General features: G+C 44.1%; 1 protein-coding gene across 1 annotated transcript in view; it reads right to left on the bottom strand.

Moving 5' to 3' along the window:
* Positions 1–16,855, bottom strand: part of NUDCD1 (NudC domain containing 1) — a 152,963-nt gene that overhangs the window by 27,908 nt on the left and 108,200 nt on the right. The window contains exons 7-8 of the mRNA XM_044295156.1: positions 8,392–8,536; positions 317–442 (exon numbers count right to left, since the gene is read on the bottom strand). Of these exons, the coding sequence (XP_044151091.1) occupies positions 317–442; positions 8,392–8,536 (271 nt within the window). The remainder of the gene's footprint in view (positions 1–316; positions 443–8,391; positions 8,537–16,855) is intronic.

Genomic DNA, 16,855 nt, shown 5'->3' with positions numbered 1-16,855 from the left:
GCTTAAATAAGTGTTTCTGACCTCTCAGTAGTTTAGAGATGAGGCTTATTAGATGAACTGCACAAAGTGAAAGTACCAGTCACACAGAAAAACTGTTACCCATTTGTGACAGAATGGCTCAATATTTTTTAATAAAGGCCAATTGAAAATATGATTTTTAGCCAAAAAGAAGTTAAATGTAATCATAAAAAATTGCCTCCAAAAAGGTGTACATGGCCTTTAATATCACTGGGCCGTTAATGTACATCAAATGAAAGTTGTCCCTTGAAGTGACATTTTAGATATTCCACATGCTTTAGTATTGATTGTATCTTACCACATGAGTAGTTTTCATGGTGTTACCATCGAATCTACACAAAGTCGTACTGTCCTCAAGCGACATGTCACACTCTTCCAGGTCCTGAGCATTGCACGGAGGCTTCTCACAGTCTGGATTTGGGTTCTAATGGTAAAAGAAACATGAAATAATTTCAAATAGCCAGACCATTATATGTCAATATATCAAGTCTATGAAAACAGCACTAACTAACACAGTGATCTTTGCACTGGTGCCTTGCAGAGCTTGGGTCCTAGGTCCATCTAGGGTTGGGCGATATACCGGTATCACGATATACCGCGGTATTAAAAAAACTGCGATATGGCGATATCGCTGTTTCCTAATTACCGCAGTATTTTGTGACGTCATCAAAGCGGTCATGTGTGCTGACCGCTTCTAAATGTGCGTCCGCCCGCCCCTGCACAGCGCTGAGTACAAACATTACTTCCTCTCGCTCCTTCTTGCTCCGCCTCCCTTAGTCAAGTCTCCACCCACCATCTGACATCACCAATGTCACCCACCAGTGCCGGTTCTATGTGGCGAACTCTGTGTGAGTACTGGGTGTCTCTGGAGAGAGTTTTCCTGCGGCTGCCTGTGTGTGTGCTCTGATAACAAAATTACAAACTTATTACTTCCCGCAGCCTCCGTCTCTCCCTCCTCCAATAAATATTGCCATATAGAGCCCAAATAACTAGCCATACAGCAGCCAAATACACAGCATCAAACAGCTTCCAAGCAAATCATTTTAGACAGCCTCTATACAGTTATATAATGTTTCTGCCAACATCCCTGGTGATCTAGGGCTGTGAAGAAGTTCCTGAGCACATTTTGCTATAAGATAGTGAAGGGGTTATTGTCCGCATACCTGGGGTTAAAATTGGCATTCCTGGCAGACTAGGGTAGGGAAGGGGTCATTGTGTGTATCCCTGGTGGTCCAGGACAGGGAAGGAGTTAATCTCTACATCCTCGGTCTTCCACAGCAGAAAAGGGGGTTAATGTCTACATCCCCGTAAGATTATGGCAGAGAAGAGCTTCTTGCGAGTATGCCTTGCAGTCTACTGCAGGCAACTAGGTTGATGTCTACATCCTTAGTGGCCGGGGCACAGAAGTGGGGTAAATATTTAATGTCTGGTGTCCACTATTTTATATACCCCTCCAGGCTACAACACTGTCCCAACGTTTTATCTGCTCTTCTCTTAGGCCAAGGCCACTTTCACATGGCAGCCTTCTGGTCAGTATTTTACATCAGTTAAAGGGACACTGATAGGCCCAACAAGCATATTTAGGTATCTATATGACAGTACAGGTCTTATAAGGGGTATTACAGTCATGTGAAAAAATTAGGACACCCTTTGAAAGCATGTGGTTTTTTGTAACATTTTTAATAAAAGGTTATTTCATCTCCGTTTCAACAATACAGAGAGATTAAAGTAATCCAACTAAACAAAGAAAACTGAAGAAAAGTCTTTTCAAGATCTTCTGTAAATGTCATTCTACAAAAATGCCTATTCTAACTGAGGAAAAAGATAGGACACCCTTGCCCCTAATAGCGAGTGTTACCTCCTTTGGCTGAAATAACTGCAGTGAGACGGTTCTTGTAGCCATCTACCAGTCTTCGACATCGGTCTGAGGAAATTTTACCCCACTCCTCAATGCAGAACTTTTTCAGCTGTGAGATGTTTGAGGGGTTTCTTGCACGTACAGCCCTTTTCAAGTCACCCCACAGCATCTCAATGGGATTCAAATCTGGACTTTGACTTGGCCATTCCAGGACTCTCCATTTCTTCTTTTTCAGCCAATCTTTGGTTGATTTACTAGTATGTTTTGGGTCATTGTCATGTTGCATGGTCCAGTTCTGCTTCAGCTTTAATTTTCTAACTGATGGTCTCACATGTTCTTCAAGCACCTTCTGATACACAGTAGAATTCATCGTGGATTCTATGATGGTGAGCTGACCAGGTCCTGCTGCAGCAAAGCAGCCCCAAACCATGACACTTCCACCTCCATGCTTCACAGTTGGTATGAGGTTCTTTTCTTGGAATGCTGTGTTTGGTTTACGCCAAACATGTCCTCTGCTGTTGTGTCCAAATAATTCAATTTTGGACTCATCTGTCCAAAGAACATTATTCCAGAAGTCCTGGTCTTTGTCAACTTTATCTCTGGCAAATGTCAGTCTGGCCTCGATGTTTCTCTTGGAAAGCAAAGGTTTCCTCCTTGCACACCTCCCATGCAAGTTAAACTTGTACAGTCTCTTTCTGATTGTAGAGGCATGTACTTCTACATCAACAGTAGCCAGAGCCTGCTGTAGTTCTCGAGATGACACTTTAGGGTTTTTGGAGACCTCTTTTAGCATCTTGCGGTCTGCTCTTGGGGTGAACTTGCTGGGGCGACCAGTCCTGGGCATGTTGGCAGTTGTTTTGAAAGCCCTCCACTTGTAGACTATCTTCCGGACAGTGGAATGGCTGATTTCAAAATCTTTTGAGATCTTTTTAAATCCCTTCCCAGACTCATAGGCTGCTACAATCTTTTTTCTGAAGTCCTCTGACAGCTCTTTTGCTCTCACCATGGTGCTCACTCTCACTTCAACAGTCAGGAGCACACCAAACTAAATGTCTGAGGTTTAAATAGGGCAAGCCTCATTCAACATGCAGAGTACCGATCTACTAATTATGTGCACCTGGTGTGATATACCTGTGTGAGATCTGAGCCAATTTAAGAGGGAATACATGTGAGGGTGTCCTATCTTTTTCCTCAGTTAGAATAGGCATTTTTGTAGAATGACATTTACAGAAGATCTTGAAAAGACTTTTCTTCAGTTTTCTTTGTTTAGTTGGATTACTTTAATCTCTCTGTATTGTTGAAACGGAGATGAAATAACCTTTTATTAAAAATGTTACAAAAAACCACATGCTTTCAAAGGGTGTCCTAATTTTTTCACATGACTGTAAAATCATCTAAGTATACCACCTGTCCACATTCTAAATACAGTAAACTGAAGTTTTATAACTTGCTTGAGCAGTCTTCAATCTGCCCAAGGGGCGGCGTTTCACCTCCACTTGCGCCCAGCCAGCCGCTCCCAAGTTCCCAACTGCCGTTTTGAAGCGCCGCCCAGCTCATCAATATTCACTTTGCTGGGCGGCTTCTGCTGTCCCCGCTCTGAAGCGCTGCGCTGAACAGTGCCCGGCGCATGCGCCGGATCTTGTGAAGTCCGGTACAGTAAGCGCCGCCCAGCTCATCAATATTCACTTCGCTGGGCGGCTACTACTGTCCCCGACTTCACAAGATCCGGCGCATGCGCCGGGCACTGTTCAGCGCAGCGCTTCAGAGCGGGGACAGCAGAAGCCGCCCAGCAAAGTGAATATTGATGAGCTGGGCGGCACTTCAAAACGGCAGTTGGGAGCGGCTGGCTGGGCGCAAGTGGAGGTGAAACGCCGCCCCTTGGGCAGATTGAAGACAGTTCAAGCAAGTTATAAAACTTCAGTTTACTGTATTTATAAGGTGGACAGGGGGGATACTTAGATGATTTTAATACCCCTTATAAGACCTGTACTGTCATATAGATACCTAAATATGCTTGTTGGGCCTGTCAGTGTCCCTTCAAGGGAGAAAGGAGCCTGTCAGCAGTTTAAAACCCCTTGGAACTGCTGACCGCACTAGAGGGGTGATGGAGAAAACAGTCAGATCATACTTAGGGTGTTCCTTATACTTGCTCTATATGCCACGCACCATAGTTACATAGCTGTTAAGGATGGAAAAAGACAAAAGTCCATCAAGTCCAACCTGTAATCCTGCTATATCGATCCCTGGATCAATGTCCATCTTCCTTTTAAAAAGGGGTTGGGCCAAAGGGAAAGGGTGTGTAGAACAAGAGTTCTATACATCGTGATAAGCCCCAATGTTATTATGAATTAAAAAGTCATCTAAGCCTTTTTTTGAAGGCATCTCCTGTATTTGCTGTGACCAGCTCCTGCGGCTATACCAGAGATTCACAGCCCTTACTGTAAAGAATGCTTCTTGCCTCTTATGACCGAATATTTTTTTCTCCAGTCGTAGAGAGTGCCCCCTTATTTTTGGAGGGGGTTTAACACAGAATAGCTTCCCTTGATATTTTTTGTATGGTCAGTTTATATATTTGTACAGGTTAATCATGTCACCCCTTAGACGTCTTTTTTGAAGGCTAAACAAATTCAATTCATTTAATCGTTGCTCATAACTAAGATCTTCCAAGCCTTTTATGAGTTTAGTTGCTCTCCTCTGTACTTTTTCTAACTCCAGGGCATCCTTTTTATGGACTGGTGCCCAGAACTTTCAGTTGAGGCCGCACCAACGCTTTGTATAGTGGCAATATTACATCCCTGTCCCGCGAGTCCATACTTCTTAATACAAGACAAAATTCTGTTATTAGAGGCAGTTGACTGGCATTACATGCTGTTATTTAGTCTATGATCTACTAATACACCCAGAACCTTCTCAACAAGTCACTCCCCCAGTTTTACTCCCCCTAGGACACAGGCTGCATGCAGATTATTAGCCCCCAAGTGCATAACTTTGGATTCATCTATAGTGAACCTCATTTGCCAAGTGGAGGCCCAAACAGTAAGTTTGTCCAAGTCAACTTGTAACGTATTAACATTTTCCATAGACTGTACCGTATTACAAAGTTTGGTGTCATCTGCAAAAATAGAAACAGCACTACTACTCCCATCCTCTAGGGCATTAATGAATAAGTTAAGTAATAGCGGAACACCAGCACAGAACCTTGGGATACACCACTTATAACCAGGGACCATTCACAGTAGGAATCATTGACCACAACTCTTTGGATACAATCATGAAGCCAATTTTCAAGCCAATTACAGATTATATTTTCTAAACCAATAGACCTCAATTTACCCATTATGCATCCGTGTGGGACAGTATCAAACGCCTTTGCAAAGTCCAAAAACACAATATTGACAGCCTTCCCTCTGTTCAGGCTTCTACTCACCTCCTCAAAAACAAATCAGGTTAGTTTGACAGTTTCCATTCTTAGTAAAACCATGTTGGCTATCACTTATTATACTACATACAGTTACATAATCCTGTATGTAGTCCCGTAGAAGGCCCTTAAACATTTTTCCCACTATATGCTTTTACCATTTTAAGCTGTCGCTATGTACACTAAAGTACCTTATTTCCAGCAGTCGTCTTTTTACTTTATTTCGTTTTGTCCTTTTGATCTAAAAGTGCTTTTTATGATATGCTAATGAGGCTCCAAGGTGCCCAGAGGTTTACCATTTTAAGCACGTCATAGTCTACCTTCTAGAAATGCCCCGTCCTTCTTCCTGTCGGCGGCCAGAAAACTTGCGCAGGCGCAGTACCGCCTGCGCGATCATCAACCTCCTCAGGGCAACAGCGCTCAGGTTTCATCACTGGGCTCAGTGCATGCCCAGTGAGACTTTTGAGGCTGTTACCCTCAGGAGCTTGTTGATCGCGCAGGCCGCAGGCGGTACTGCGCCTGCGCACGTTTTCTGGCTGCCGACAGGAAGAAGGACGGGGCATTTCTAGAAGGTAGACTATGAAGTGGGGAGGGGGCGGAACAGTTTTGATTTAGGCTAGGTCATGTGATATTTTTATACAGCAGGACGGACGTGGTGATACGTAATATGTATAATTTATTTATTTATGTTTTACACAATAACAGCATTTTTTAATACAAAAAATATAAAATCATGTTTCGGTGTCTCCATATTCTGAGTGCCATATTTTTTTTTCTTTTTTAGGCGATTGTCTTAGGGAGCTAATTTTTTGAGAATTAGATGACGGTTTAATAAGTACTATTTTGAGGTGCGTATGACTTTTTTTAGGTCATGTGATATTTTTATAGAGAAGGTCGTTACGGACGTGGCAATACCTAGTATGTCAACTTTTTTTTATTTATGTAAGTTTTACACAATGATATCATTTTTTATTTTAAAAAAATCATGTTTTAGTGTCTCCATATTCTGAGAGCCATAGTTTTTTTTTTTTTTTTGGGCGAGCGTCTTAGGTAGAGGCTCATTTTTTGCGGGATGAGGTGACAGTTAGATTGGTACTATTTTGGGGGGCATACTCCTTTTTGATCGCTTGGTGTTGCACTTTTAGTGATGTAAGGCGAGAAAAAAAATGTTTTTTTTTTTTAGCACAGTTTTTATTGAATTTTTTTGACGGTGGTGTTCACCTGAGGGGTTAGGTCATGCGATATTTTTAGAGAGCCGGTTGATACGGACGCAGCGATACCTAATATGTCTACTGTTCTTTTTTTCCCTATTTTTTATTTTTATTTTTTTAACTTTATTTTGGGAAAATGACGCTTTTTTTTTTTTACTTGAAACAATTTTTTTGCAAAACTATATATATTTTTTTTCACTTGGGACTTCAACTTTTGGGGGTCTAATCCCCTTTACAATGCATCACAATACTTCTGTATTGTGATGCATTGGCTGTAAGCGTATTACCAGTGTAATACACTTACAGCTTGCTTCCTTTGAGATCCAGGGGGCTGGATCTCACAGGCTAAGAGGGAAGGCAGCGCTGATGTCTAAATAAGGAATTGGGCTGCCTTCCCTGCCATCGAGTAACCGTCACAGCAGCGCGGGGACCCAATGGCTGCTCCCTCCCTATACATAGCACATGCCGCGGTCAGCACGGACAGCGGCACATCAAAGGTTACTGCGCCGGCATTGGTGTTTTCACCGATGCCCTCATACAGCAGGGGTCCGGCTGTCCGTCACTGCCGCCCCCTCTGCCACTGATCGGGCTCCTGCACCCGCCTGATCAGACTTGCGCTGGGCAGCAAGTCACGTCCCGCTGCGCCGTACTATTACGCCGCTGGTCAGGACGGGGTTAAAGAATCTGTAAATATTATGAACACAGACAAAGCAATAACTAAACTGAGCTCCTTTAGAACTCTAGGGTGCAATCCATCTGGACCCAGGGCCCTGTTACCATCACCGTCCTAAATGTTCTCACCTTGTTTTTTTTTTTTGCATTTATGTATTTGAGGAATGTTTTGGGTTGTTTTTAATTTCTTTGGCCTCCTGCATTTCATTGTGTATTTCACCACTCTCTGCAGTGAGCTGCTCCTTAACTTCTCCCCTCAACTCCTGATGGACGCTACAGTCAGCAGTACTGAGGGATCAAAACTGCTGACAGACTCCCTGTGATGGAAAGATTTGCAACGCTTCTACTTATAGTTCTGGCTTGCAAATAATGACCTTAAATACTGCTGTGTGAAAATGGTCTTACAGATAATGTTTCTGAAAGAGGAACCCCCCCCCCCCCCCCCCAGAGCATTTAAAAATTGATTTCCTAAACCAGACAATCACATTAAAAAGTAAAAACTTCCAGATAAAGATGGCCACAGGAAACAATGAGTTTTCTCACTAAGTGGATTTTACAATGATAAGAAACAGGAAACTGTGTACTAAAGGGTTCTCAAGAAGACCACCTCTGTCCATATGCTCTATTAGGGCATACTGACTTCATGAAAGGAAGCAAAGGTCCCTTGCTTGACCCCTTTAATGAAACAGAAAGCAGTGCTGTTCAGGCTAGGAGCCTCCGACTCAGCTTCTGGGGGTTCAGGCAGCACTGTTTTTCGCGTCATAACGATGGACAGCTTGGTGGAACCTTGAAGGACTCAATCGATCCATAGGGATGGACCTGATCAGTCACCAGTCAATAGGGCCCATTGGGCACAGATTGTGTCTGCCGTTATAAACAGAGGCCACAGTGCAGATAAGAACGTTACATGCTCGCAACCCCGCAGATCAGCAATTTCAAAGTAGTCAGATCAACACATCTGCACAATGGATGGGCCTGTGTAGTCCCAGCGCTGGAGCTACCCTGCGGATCTGCTATCCTGCAGAAGTCCTTGAAAATCACTTCTGTTCAGAAAATGATGTAAAAAAAATAAATAGAATTTTCATGTTCAGAAAGCGGCTTTTAACTGCAAAATCCACTCTGTGGAACCATTTCAACTTAACCCTTTGTATACCCTGATTAGCATAAGACTGGGCTCCGCCGTCAATTCAACAATCACTGCAGAACCCACTTACCAAGTCCTCGGATGTGAGATGTACCAGTTGCTCGGCTATTGCTGCACACTGTGCTGGATCTGCAACAAATTCTCCTTGATTGTCGCCCACGATTACTTCTGCCCACATACGGCCCACATCTCTCTTTGCCAACGTGACCTCCACACTGCAGGAAGACAGAACAGTACATTACCGGCGTGCTGAAAACAAACAGAAAAAACAATACAAACTCAATCCTTTGTCGGCTGCGGGGTCTTAATGTAAACGGGGCAGAACACAAAGTCTGTCCGTCTTAGGCTTTGTTCACACTGTATTCATACCCAGCGGTAGATGACCTCTATGCCTAAAAGGGGCATTCTGGTAGCAATTACCTGGACACAACCCGATCTGCACTTATTCACCATGAAAAAGTAGAGCATCGGAGCGTTTCAGGCGTTGATGCTCTCCACTGAATCGAGCAGGGCAAGGGAATTTTCTTCAGATCGAGTGAGGTACCGGGCTCTCCATGGGTAAGCTAGGCGGAGGCTTGTTACAGGCTGGGGCAGCGCTAAAGACCGCCCGTCAGAGCCAGTGACGTCACTGGGATCGGTGCTAGGCGGAAGCCTCCGGCCTAGCAGTGTCCAAACGTAAACAAACAGCCCTGCCCGATGCAGTGCAAAGGCAAGGGGGAGTATAAAGAGCTACGATGCTCCACTCATTCATGGTGAATGAGTGCAGATCAGGTTGTGTCCAGGTCTGGACCCAGACAACCCCTTTAATCTAACGCCTCTGCTGTGTCCATGTTCTGGGCCCTGCAGTGATTACATTCGATGCTGCATGGCCATGGTCCCATGCTCTGCTGCAGCCAATGACTGGCTTCAGCAGTGACCGCTTGTGGCCAGTTACTGGCTGCAGTGGCGCATGTAACCTGCAGAGGTGTATGGGCACAGCGGAGGCAGCTTGGAGGACCGGAGCAGCGGGGAGCAGGTAAAGTATGTATTTTCTGTTTCAGGAGTCAGGCTGCGGGCATTAGATTAAAAGGTAATTATTATCTTGAAAGTTTTATAAGTCTGCCATTGAAAGAATGTATAATGAGATGCACAGTGCCGATTTATTAATATGTCTTTGTAGTGAGACCTCCAATTTTCTGATAAAGAGCTCTAAATTCCCTGCAACGTGGTGCACACATTGGTCCACCGCTCCATTCATCACTTCATCACTATGGGACTAACAGGCACAGTCTATGCCAGCCCCATAGAAGTGAATGAAGCGGTGGGCTGACATGCGTACTACTTCTGGTTCTGGATTATACAAGGGGGGTTATCTCATGAAAAGTATGTATCACCTATGCACGGGATGGATGGTAAATGTCGGGCTCACTGACCCAGCACTTACCACCTATCATACTTTTTTTTTTTTTTTTTAACAATAATGCCTTTAAATGACAAAAACTTGTCTACCTGCAGCCACCACTAGAGGGAGCTTACAGCATACTGTGTTATGTACAAACAGTATGCACTAATCTCCTAAGCTCCCTCTAGTGGTAAGTGCAGGGAACCAGAATTCTATTATCTACTTAGCTCACAAACTGCAGCATCATCCCCCCTCTTCCCCTATGTATACTGTGCACATCAATATGTAATAGTTTGCTGCTTTCGATGATTAGAAACAACCTCTATAAAGTAAATTGTGGTCCGGACTCATTAAGAAAGCCGTCAAGTCAGGCTTCCCTGCCACACGAGTTTCCTCATCTAAATAGCCTCAAATTTTTAAAAATGATATACTGTTTTACCGGTGACACACCTCCTTTCATCAGTGGCTTATACTGTTGTACCACTCATCCCCCATGCTTTACACTGCAGATCTGTAAGCTTAGATTGGTCTGGAATTACAGGGGGGGGGGGGGGTGAGTCTGCTTTTTCTGGTATTAACCATTCAGCCACGTTCAAAAAGCTTTTCCTATGAATCTTGGTTTATACTTTTCACGCTATGATTTTTAATTGAAAGCAATGTTGCATACGCCGGGGCATTAAAACCTGCGGCCACAAAAATGCAATAGGAGGCGAGATTAAAACGTACAAATATCAATACCCCTGCAGGATGCATTAGGACAATTTGGATCTGCAGCTCATTGAAAAGTGCACCCCCACCCCGTCTAGCAATGGATTGGTGGCGGTCGACTTTATAACGCAGGAGATGGAAGGCTTAGGATCAGTAGATAAAAAACCTGCCTCTGAACCCGGCCATGTTAATAGGGGAGAATTGGATTTCATCAAAGAAAAGTAAAAGGACAGGCTCTCAGGCGTCATTACAATGGGAACAAAGGGAAACGCAATGTACAGCCGCCTCTATACAGATGACAATGTGGCTGCCATGAGCACGAGAGGTGTAATGAAGGAAGATGATAGACCCTACTGAGCGGACGGAGACCCCAGACTTAATTAAACTGCGAGAACTAAACTGCTTGAAATTACGGTATAAAAATAAAACCGCAACGTTTCACATCAGATTCGGGCCTGGGAAATAAAAGGGAGGACATGAAGGTGTAGGGGGTTTGATCATAAAGCAGAGGTCAACAGCCAAATTCCCAATTAAACTCCAGTCTGCCTGTTCTCTAAGCCGGGGACGGCGGTTCGCAGGATGGAAGAAACGTTTCATCTGCAAAGAAAGGGAAGGAATCATTAGGCGGTTCTTTCCCTGTCATTTTGGATGCTGCATTAAACCGGCGACACCAGACAGACTGATAGAAAAACACTTTTATTGAAACGATTTCACAGTTTTGGAGTTTTGTTGTGAACCGAGCCACGGGCTCTTCTTATTTTCATCTATTTATATGGCGGGGAAGGGGGGGGGGGGTCATTTAGTTCTTCAGAAGGCACATGACGGCTCATTGACTACTGCTGCAGCTTCTCTCTACCGGGGGCATCGAAATGGGGGACATTTATGTCTTGGGAAACATTTATAACCTATCACTACGATAGGTGCGGCTCCCACGTCTGACGTCTATATCCAAAATGGGACCCCCAGAGTTAGCGGACAGCAACCTCACATGCGTGGCCGCCCTCTATTCATTTCTACGCGACTGCCGAAAATAGTCGCGTGGGCCTAACGATGTAGCAGACACTAAAGAGCACCTGTCAGCAGGATCAACCCTATAAAAGTAGATTGCATACTACCTGGTAGGGTTGATCGTGCTGATTAAAATCCATTACAGATTTATTAGGTTTATTAGGTCTTCAGTGCACCAAGGAGACACTCCGCTCCATTGCTTTCCAGTCTTGGACGAATCCCCCTTTTCCTTGACCAACAGTGCGAGGCATCTTCATTGTGGCCCTGTAATCCCACACATGCGCTGTACATCTACTATGACTTTTACTCCTGCCGAACATCATTTTGGCAATAAAGGTTATCTTTTTAAGCAGCAGGATCAACCCTAACAGGAAGTGGGCCTGGTTCACTAGAGTTCTTCCTGCTGACAGAACCTCTTTAAGATGACACTTAAAGGGCTTCTGTCACCCCACTAAAGTCATTTTGGGGGGGGGGGGCTAGTTAAATTCCTTATACTGCGATATATGAAAATATAATGGTGTTACTTACTTTCCTTCAGCAGTTTCTTCTAAAAACTAACTTTTATAATATGTAAATGAGGTCTCTACCAGCAAGTTGGGCGTCTACTTGCTGGTAGCCGCCGCAAAAAACCGCCCCCTCGTCCTGTTGATTGACAGGGCCAGCCGCGATCTCCTCCTTCGGCCGGCCCTGTCAGCATTTCAAAAATCGCGCGCCTGTGTTCATTCGGCGCAGGCGCTCTGAGATAAGGAGGCTCGCCTCCTCAGCACTCCCTCAGTGCGCCTGCGCCGATGACATCACTGAAAGAGACATCACCGTATTTTCTTTCCGTGTCCGTTCCGGTACTCCGTGCGCATTCCGTATATTTTTATTTTTTTCCGGAACGGAAATAAGGACAAACATGTCCTATTATTGTCCGCATTATGGACAAAGATACTACTGTTCTATTAGGGGCCAGCTGTTCCGTTCCGCAAAATACAGTATGCACACGGACGTCATCCGTATTTTTTGCGGATCCGTTTTTTGCAGACCGCAAAATACATATGGTCGTGTGAACTAGCCCTAAACCAGAAAAAAAGGGCCCTATGCCTTGTAGGGCTGGCTCAGCTGAATGTGATAAATGATCTATTGCTTCATTTTGCAGAAAAAGTAAATCCATATGCAAATGAGCAGTTAAGTGCTCCAAGAGCGAACTCCTCCCTCTCCTTGATTGATGGACAGGGCCAGGTGAGATGACTATGCAGGGACCTGGCCCTGTCAATAAAGGAGACGAAGAAGGGTCTGGCAGAGAAAGCAGGAGGAGCAAGGGTGCACCCAGTGGCTTGGACACGCCCTCAGTGCACTCAACTGCTCATTTGCATACAGATTAAAAGTATATTTTCTCCAGAATGAAGTAATCGATCACTAAGTGAAAGGTATCATTGCATTCAGCTCAGCTAGCCCTACAAGCCAGTGTGCCTGGTTTATCAGCGAATTCCTGATGCTAAACGCTCTTTAAATGGGCTGTCCCACAAAAAAATATTCTACATTTTTTAACCCAGCACCTGGATCTTTTGTAAATGCATGCGATTTAAAATATTTAAATACCTAATGAGTTATTCAATACTGTATAGCACCACCTGCTGTTTGTTCTTTTCCTTATATTTCTGTCCACTGTTCTGAGGTGGACGCACATGCTAAGTGCAGACTGATAGCATTTCATTCATAACTTCTAGCAGGAATAATAGAGGAAGGGCACAACATACAGGCATGAGAATAGATGCTCCAGAATTGATATTACCCGGGGAAAGCAAGTAGTTATTAAAAATAGGGTTGTTTCGATACCAAAATTTTGATTCGATTTTGATACCATAAAAAAGTTTTGCAATACTCGATACCACATGAAAAAAAATAGAAAAACGCCAAAAAAAGCTGTGTGCATTCCGCATTTTATGGAACATCCGGCCCATAATCGAACAGTCCTATCCTATTTTTTGGGGGGACAAGGTGACAAAAAATAATAAAACAATGGCGAATCGCGCAGTTTTTCTTTTCTTTTTATTTTACGGCGTTCACCGCATATGAGATATTTTTTTTATATTTTAATGGTTTGGACTTTTCGGACCTGGCGATATGTAATATTTTATTTATTTATTATTTATATATTTTAGATGTATAATTGGGAAAGGGGGTGATTTATATTTAATATTTTGGTGATGTTTTCTTTTGCTTGTTTTTTAGTTTATTTAATAAGTATTCCCCCCTTAGGGGCTAGAACCTGGGATCTTTTAATCCCTTGTCCTATTCACCCTAATAGAGCTCTATCAGGGTGAATAGGACTTCACACTCTCCCTGCTGCCCTGTGCATAGTACACACGGCAGCAGGGAGCTTACCATGGCAGCCAGGGCTTCAGTAGCGTCCTGGCTGCCATGGTAACTGATCGGAGCCCCAGGATTACACTGCTGGGGCTCCGATCAGAAGCTGCCGCTGCTCCACCAATGAGAGGAGGTGACGGGACCCTGTGGCCGCTGCCACCAATGATTTTAATACTGGGGGGGCACTGCGCCACCAATGATAATTAACGTTTAATATACAAATGCAGCCGGCGGCAGAAACATTACGGGCACCCTGCCTCTGTGGCACCTGAGGGGTTAATTGCTGCAGATCGCAGCGCCCTGTCAGAGGCAGGGTGCCGGCAATGTGTTTATGCCGCCGCCTGCATTTGTAATGTATTAAACGTTAGTTATCATTGGTGGCGCAGTGGCCCCATTGCAGTCTACGGGTCTGCAAAAATACGGAATACAATCAATTTTTTTGCGGACATGCTGAATGGTCCGCAAAAATAAGAAAAGAAAATAACAGATCCGCATTTTTGCGGACAGCATACGGCCATCTGAATGAGCCCTAATGGAGATGCTCTATTAGGACAAACCCAGACCATATGTCCTATTAGGGCCCTAAATAGGTCACAAGGGGATCATCCGCACTTCATGTAAAAAAATCATCTGTTTATTGCAGCAGCAATGCGGATTATTTTTAATTTGGCCTCTTGAATCTGCACTAAAATAACAAAAGAAAATAGATGTAAAGGGGTTTCACCAGATTACAGAAATATGGCTGCTAGCTTACCAAAACAATGCCACACCTGTCCACAGGTTGTATGTGGTATTGCAGCTCAGTTTTATTAAAGTGAAGCTGAGCTGCAATACCGCATACTACCTGCGGGCAGGTATGGCGCTGTTTTTGGCAGAAATCAGTCATGTATTTCTAATCTTGTACAACCCTCTTTGAAAGCAAAAGTACGTACAAAATGGGTCATTTTTGTCTTACTTTCCCTTTAAGAATCTGGAGTAGATTATATATTTTTATATAGATATATATATATATATTATGTTTTACGTGTTCGTTTAAATGAGCCTTGTAGGGACCGGACGGCGAGCCGGCTGTGATAATTGCTGCTTCCCGCAGATTTTCGGAGGCTGCCCCCTGCGCCTTGTCATATCTGCACTAGAGGTTCGCTTGATTGATGGCTACATCTCCTTGCAGAGGACGAGAGGCGTCTTGTAGCTTTTGATAGAACGTTCCCACCAGCTGAAGACTTCTCGTTCTGACAGCATGAACCTTCTGAGGTGTGAAGGCAGAGATCTGGAAGAACATTATACTCTTATAACAAGTCACTGGGGTGATGTCTCCGCTATCCATCACTGCAGAGACGGCCAGGAGCCTAGGAAAGCTGGGTGCCATCATACACTAGGTGCTGTACAGGTGACTATATTAGTTGCCAGAAATACTATAATTATTATTTATTTAAATTTTTTTTATAGTTTAAGGTGATGCCCCAAGTACTTCTACTTACTGGTGATTGCTGTTATTTCCAGGAAAAAAAGTTTATAGAGGTTCTCATATTTTATGCATATAGAGCTTAAATGGGGGTTTCCTGCTAAGACCTTACTCAGGATAGGTCATCAGTATCTGATCGGTGGGGGGGGTCTGACACCTGGGACCCTCGCCGATCAACTGTTTGAGAAGGCAGCGGCGCTCTTCTCTCAGTTCATCAAGCACAGCGCCATTGTATTGTGGCTGTGCTTGGTATTGCAGCTCAGCCCCATTCACTTCAATGGGGCTGAGGTGCGCCTAAGCCATATGACCGATGGACGTGATGTCACATGACCTAGACATGGCCCTTTATTTCCCCCATGATACACTGGGCTGTTTACAAAAAAAAAAAAAGGATTTTTGTATTTTTCAGTGACAGTATAGAAAACGGATGGAACAGCTGCCGGGCCTGGTCTGAGAGAGCGATCTTTACTAGCCACAGGAATGGGGGCGGCATGAAAGGAAGGGGTTGCGAACAAATTAACGGGGGAGGGGGGCCCCATTTAAAAATTAGGTGTGGGGCCCAGTCATTTCTAGCTACGCCACTGGGCGCCATTACCTATTATGGCCATTCCCATCTTTTTTGGAGGGTACACTGAGCAGCCTTCGGTATGTTCAGGACATTGTGGAACCAGTCTGACTTTTTAACTCAGGAGACAACAAGACAACGCCGTCCACACACTGCCCGTGCTACACAACGTGCTCTTCAGGGTCTCCAGCAGATCTTCTGGCCAGCTCCATCCTCCATGGAGAATGTCTGGGACTGAATCCGATGACGCATCTCCCATGCACAGCAGCCAACAACCACCTTGGCTGAACTACAGGGTCCAAGTTGAAAGAGCTTTGAACGACCACAGAAGGACATCCGGTATATGTATGACCACTACCAAGCCAGAGTGGAAGCCTGTATCACAGCAAGGGGAGACGTCACCCACTAGTAAAGGAAATGTGTTACCTAAAATTGAATCTGCCACTTAAAACCAGATAGCGACACATCACCTTTTTTTTCTAATCTGATTTTATTTTCAGATTTTTTTAATTCTATTTTCTGAACATGATTATGGGGGCGGCCATCTTGCCTGAGCTCTTCTTAACAGCATTTACACAGCATTAAGAAGATTGCTTTACTGCAGCCCCACGGGCCATAGACGCAATGGCCAGGAGGGGACCTCAATGACTTCTATGGGAGAGTTTTCTAGGCATGCTCTGTGACCTGTGCAGAGGACATTGTACAAGGAGAGAATAGATCAGCTTCAACAATCACCTATTGTGAATAGTGGATCCTGTCTTATCTATACACAGAGGTGATATCATTACAGGCAGGATTAGAATGACAGATAAGGAGATAACTGCAGTAAAGTGATCTGTACAGAACAAGAAGTGGCGCCTATTATTAGGCTTAGTGGTCAGTGCAAAAACTGCAGGATTTTATGGTTTTTGTTGAAATATAGATGTTGACATGGTAAAGTAAAAATAGCATACACCAAAAATTCTTTAGATACACATTAAACATAAAAAGGTGATTTAAACAACAGGTCATTTTCTGATGACATTCTCTTTAGGGCTCATTCAGACGGCCGCATG

The sequence above is a fragment of the Bufo gargarizans genome, chromosome 5 (assembly GCF_014858855.1).
Source record: "Bufo gargarizans isolate SCDJY-AF-19 chromosome 5, ASM1485885v1, whole genome shotgun sequence".
In the NCBI taxonomy this organism is placed as follows: Eukaryota; Metazoa; Chordata; class Amphibia; order Anura; family Bufonidae; genus Bufo; species Bufo gargarizans.
Note: the sequence above shows the minus strand (reverse complement) of the source record. Positions and strands in the feature narration are given on the sequence as shown.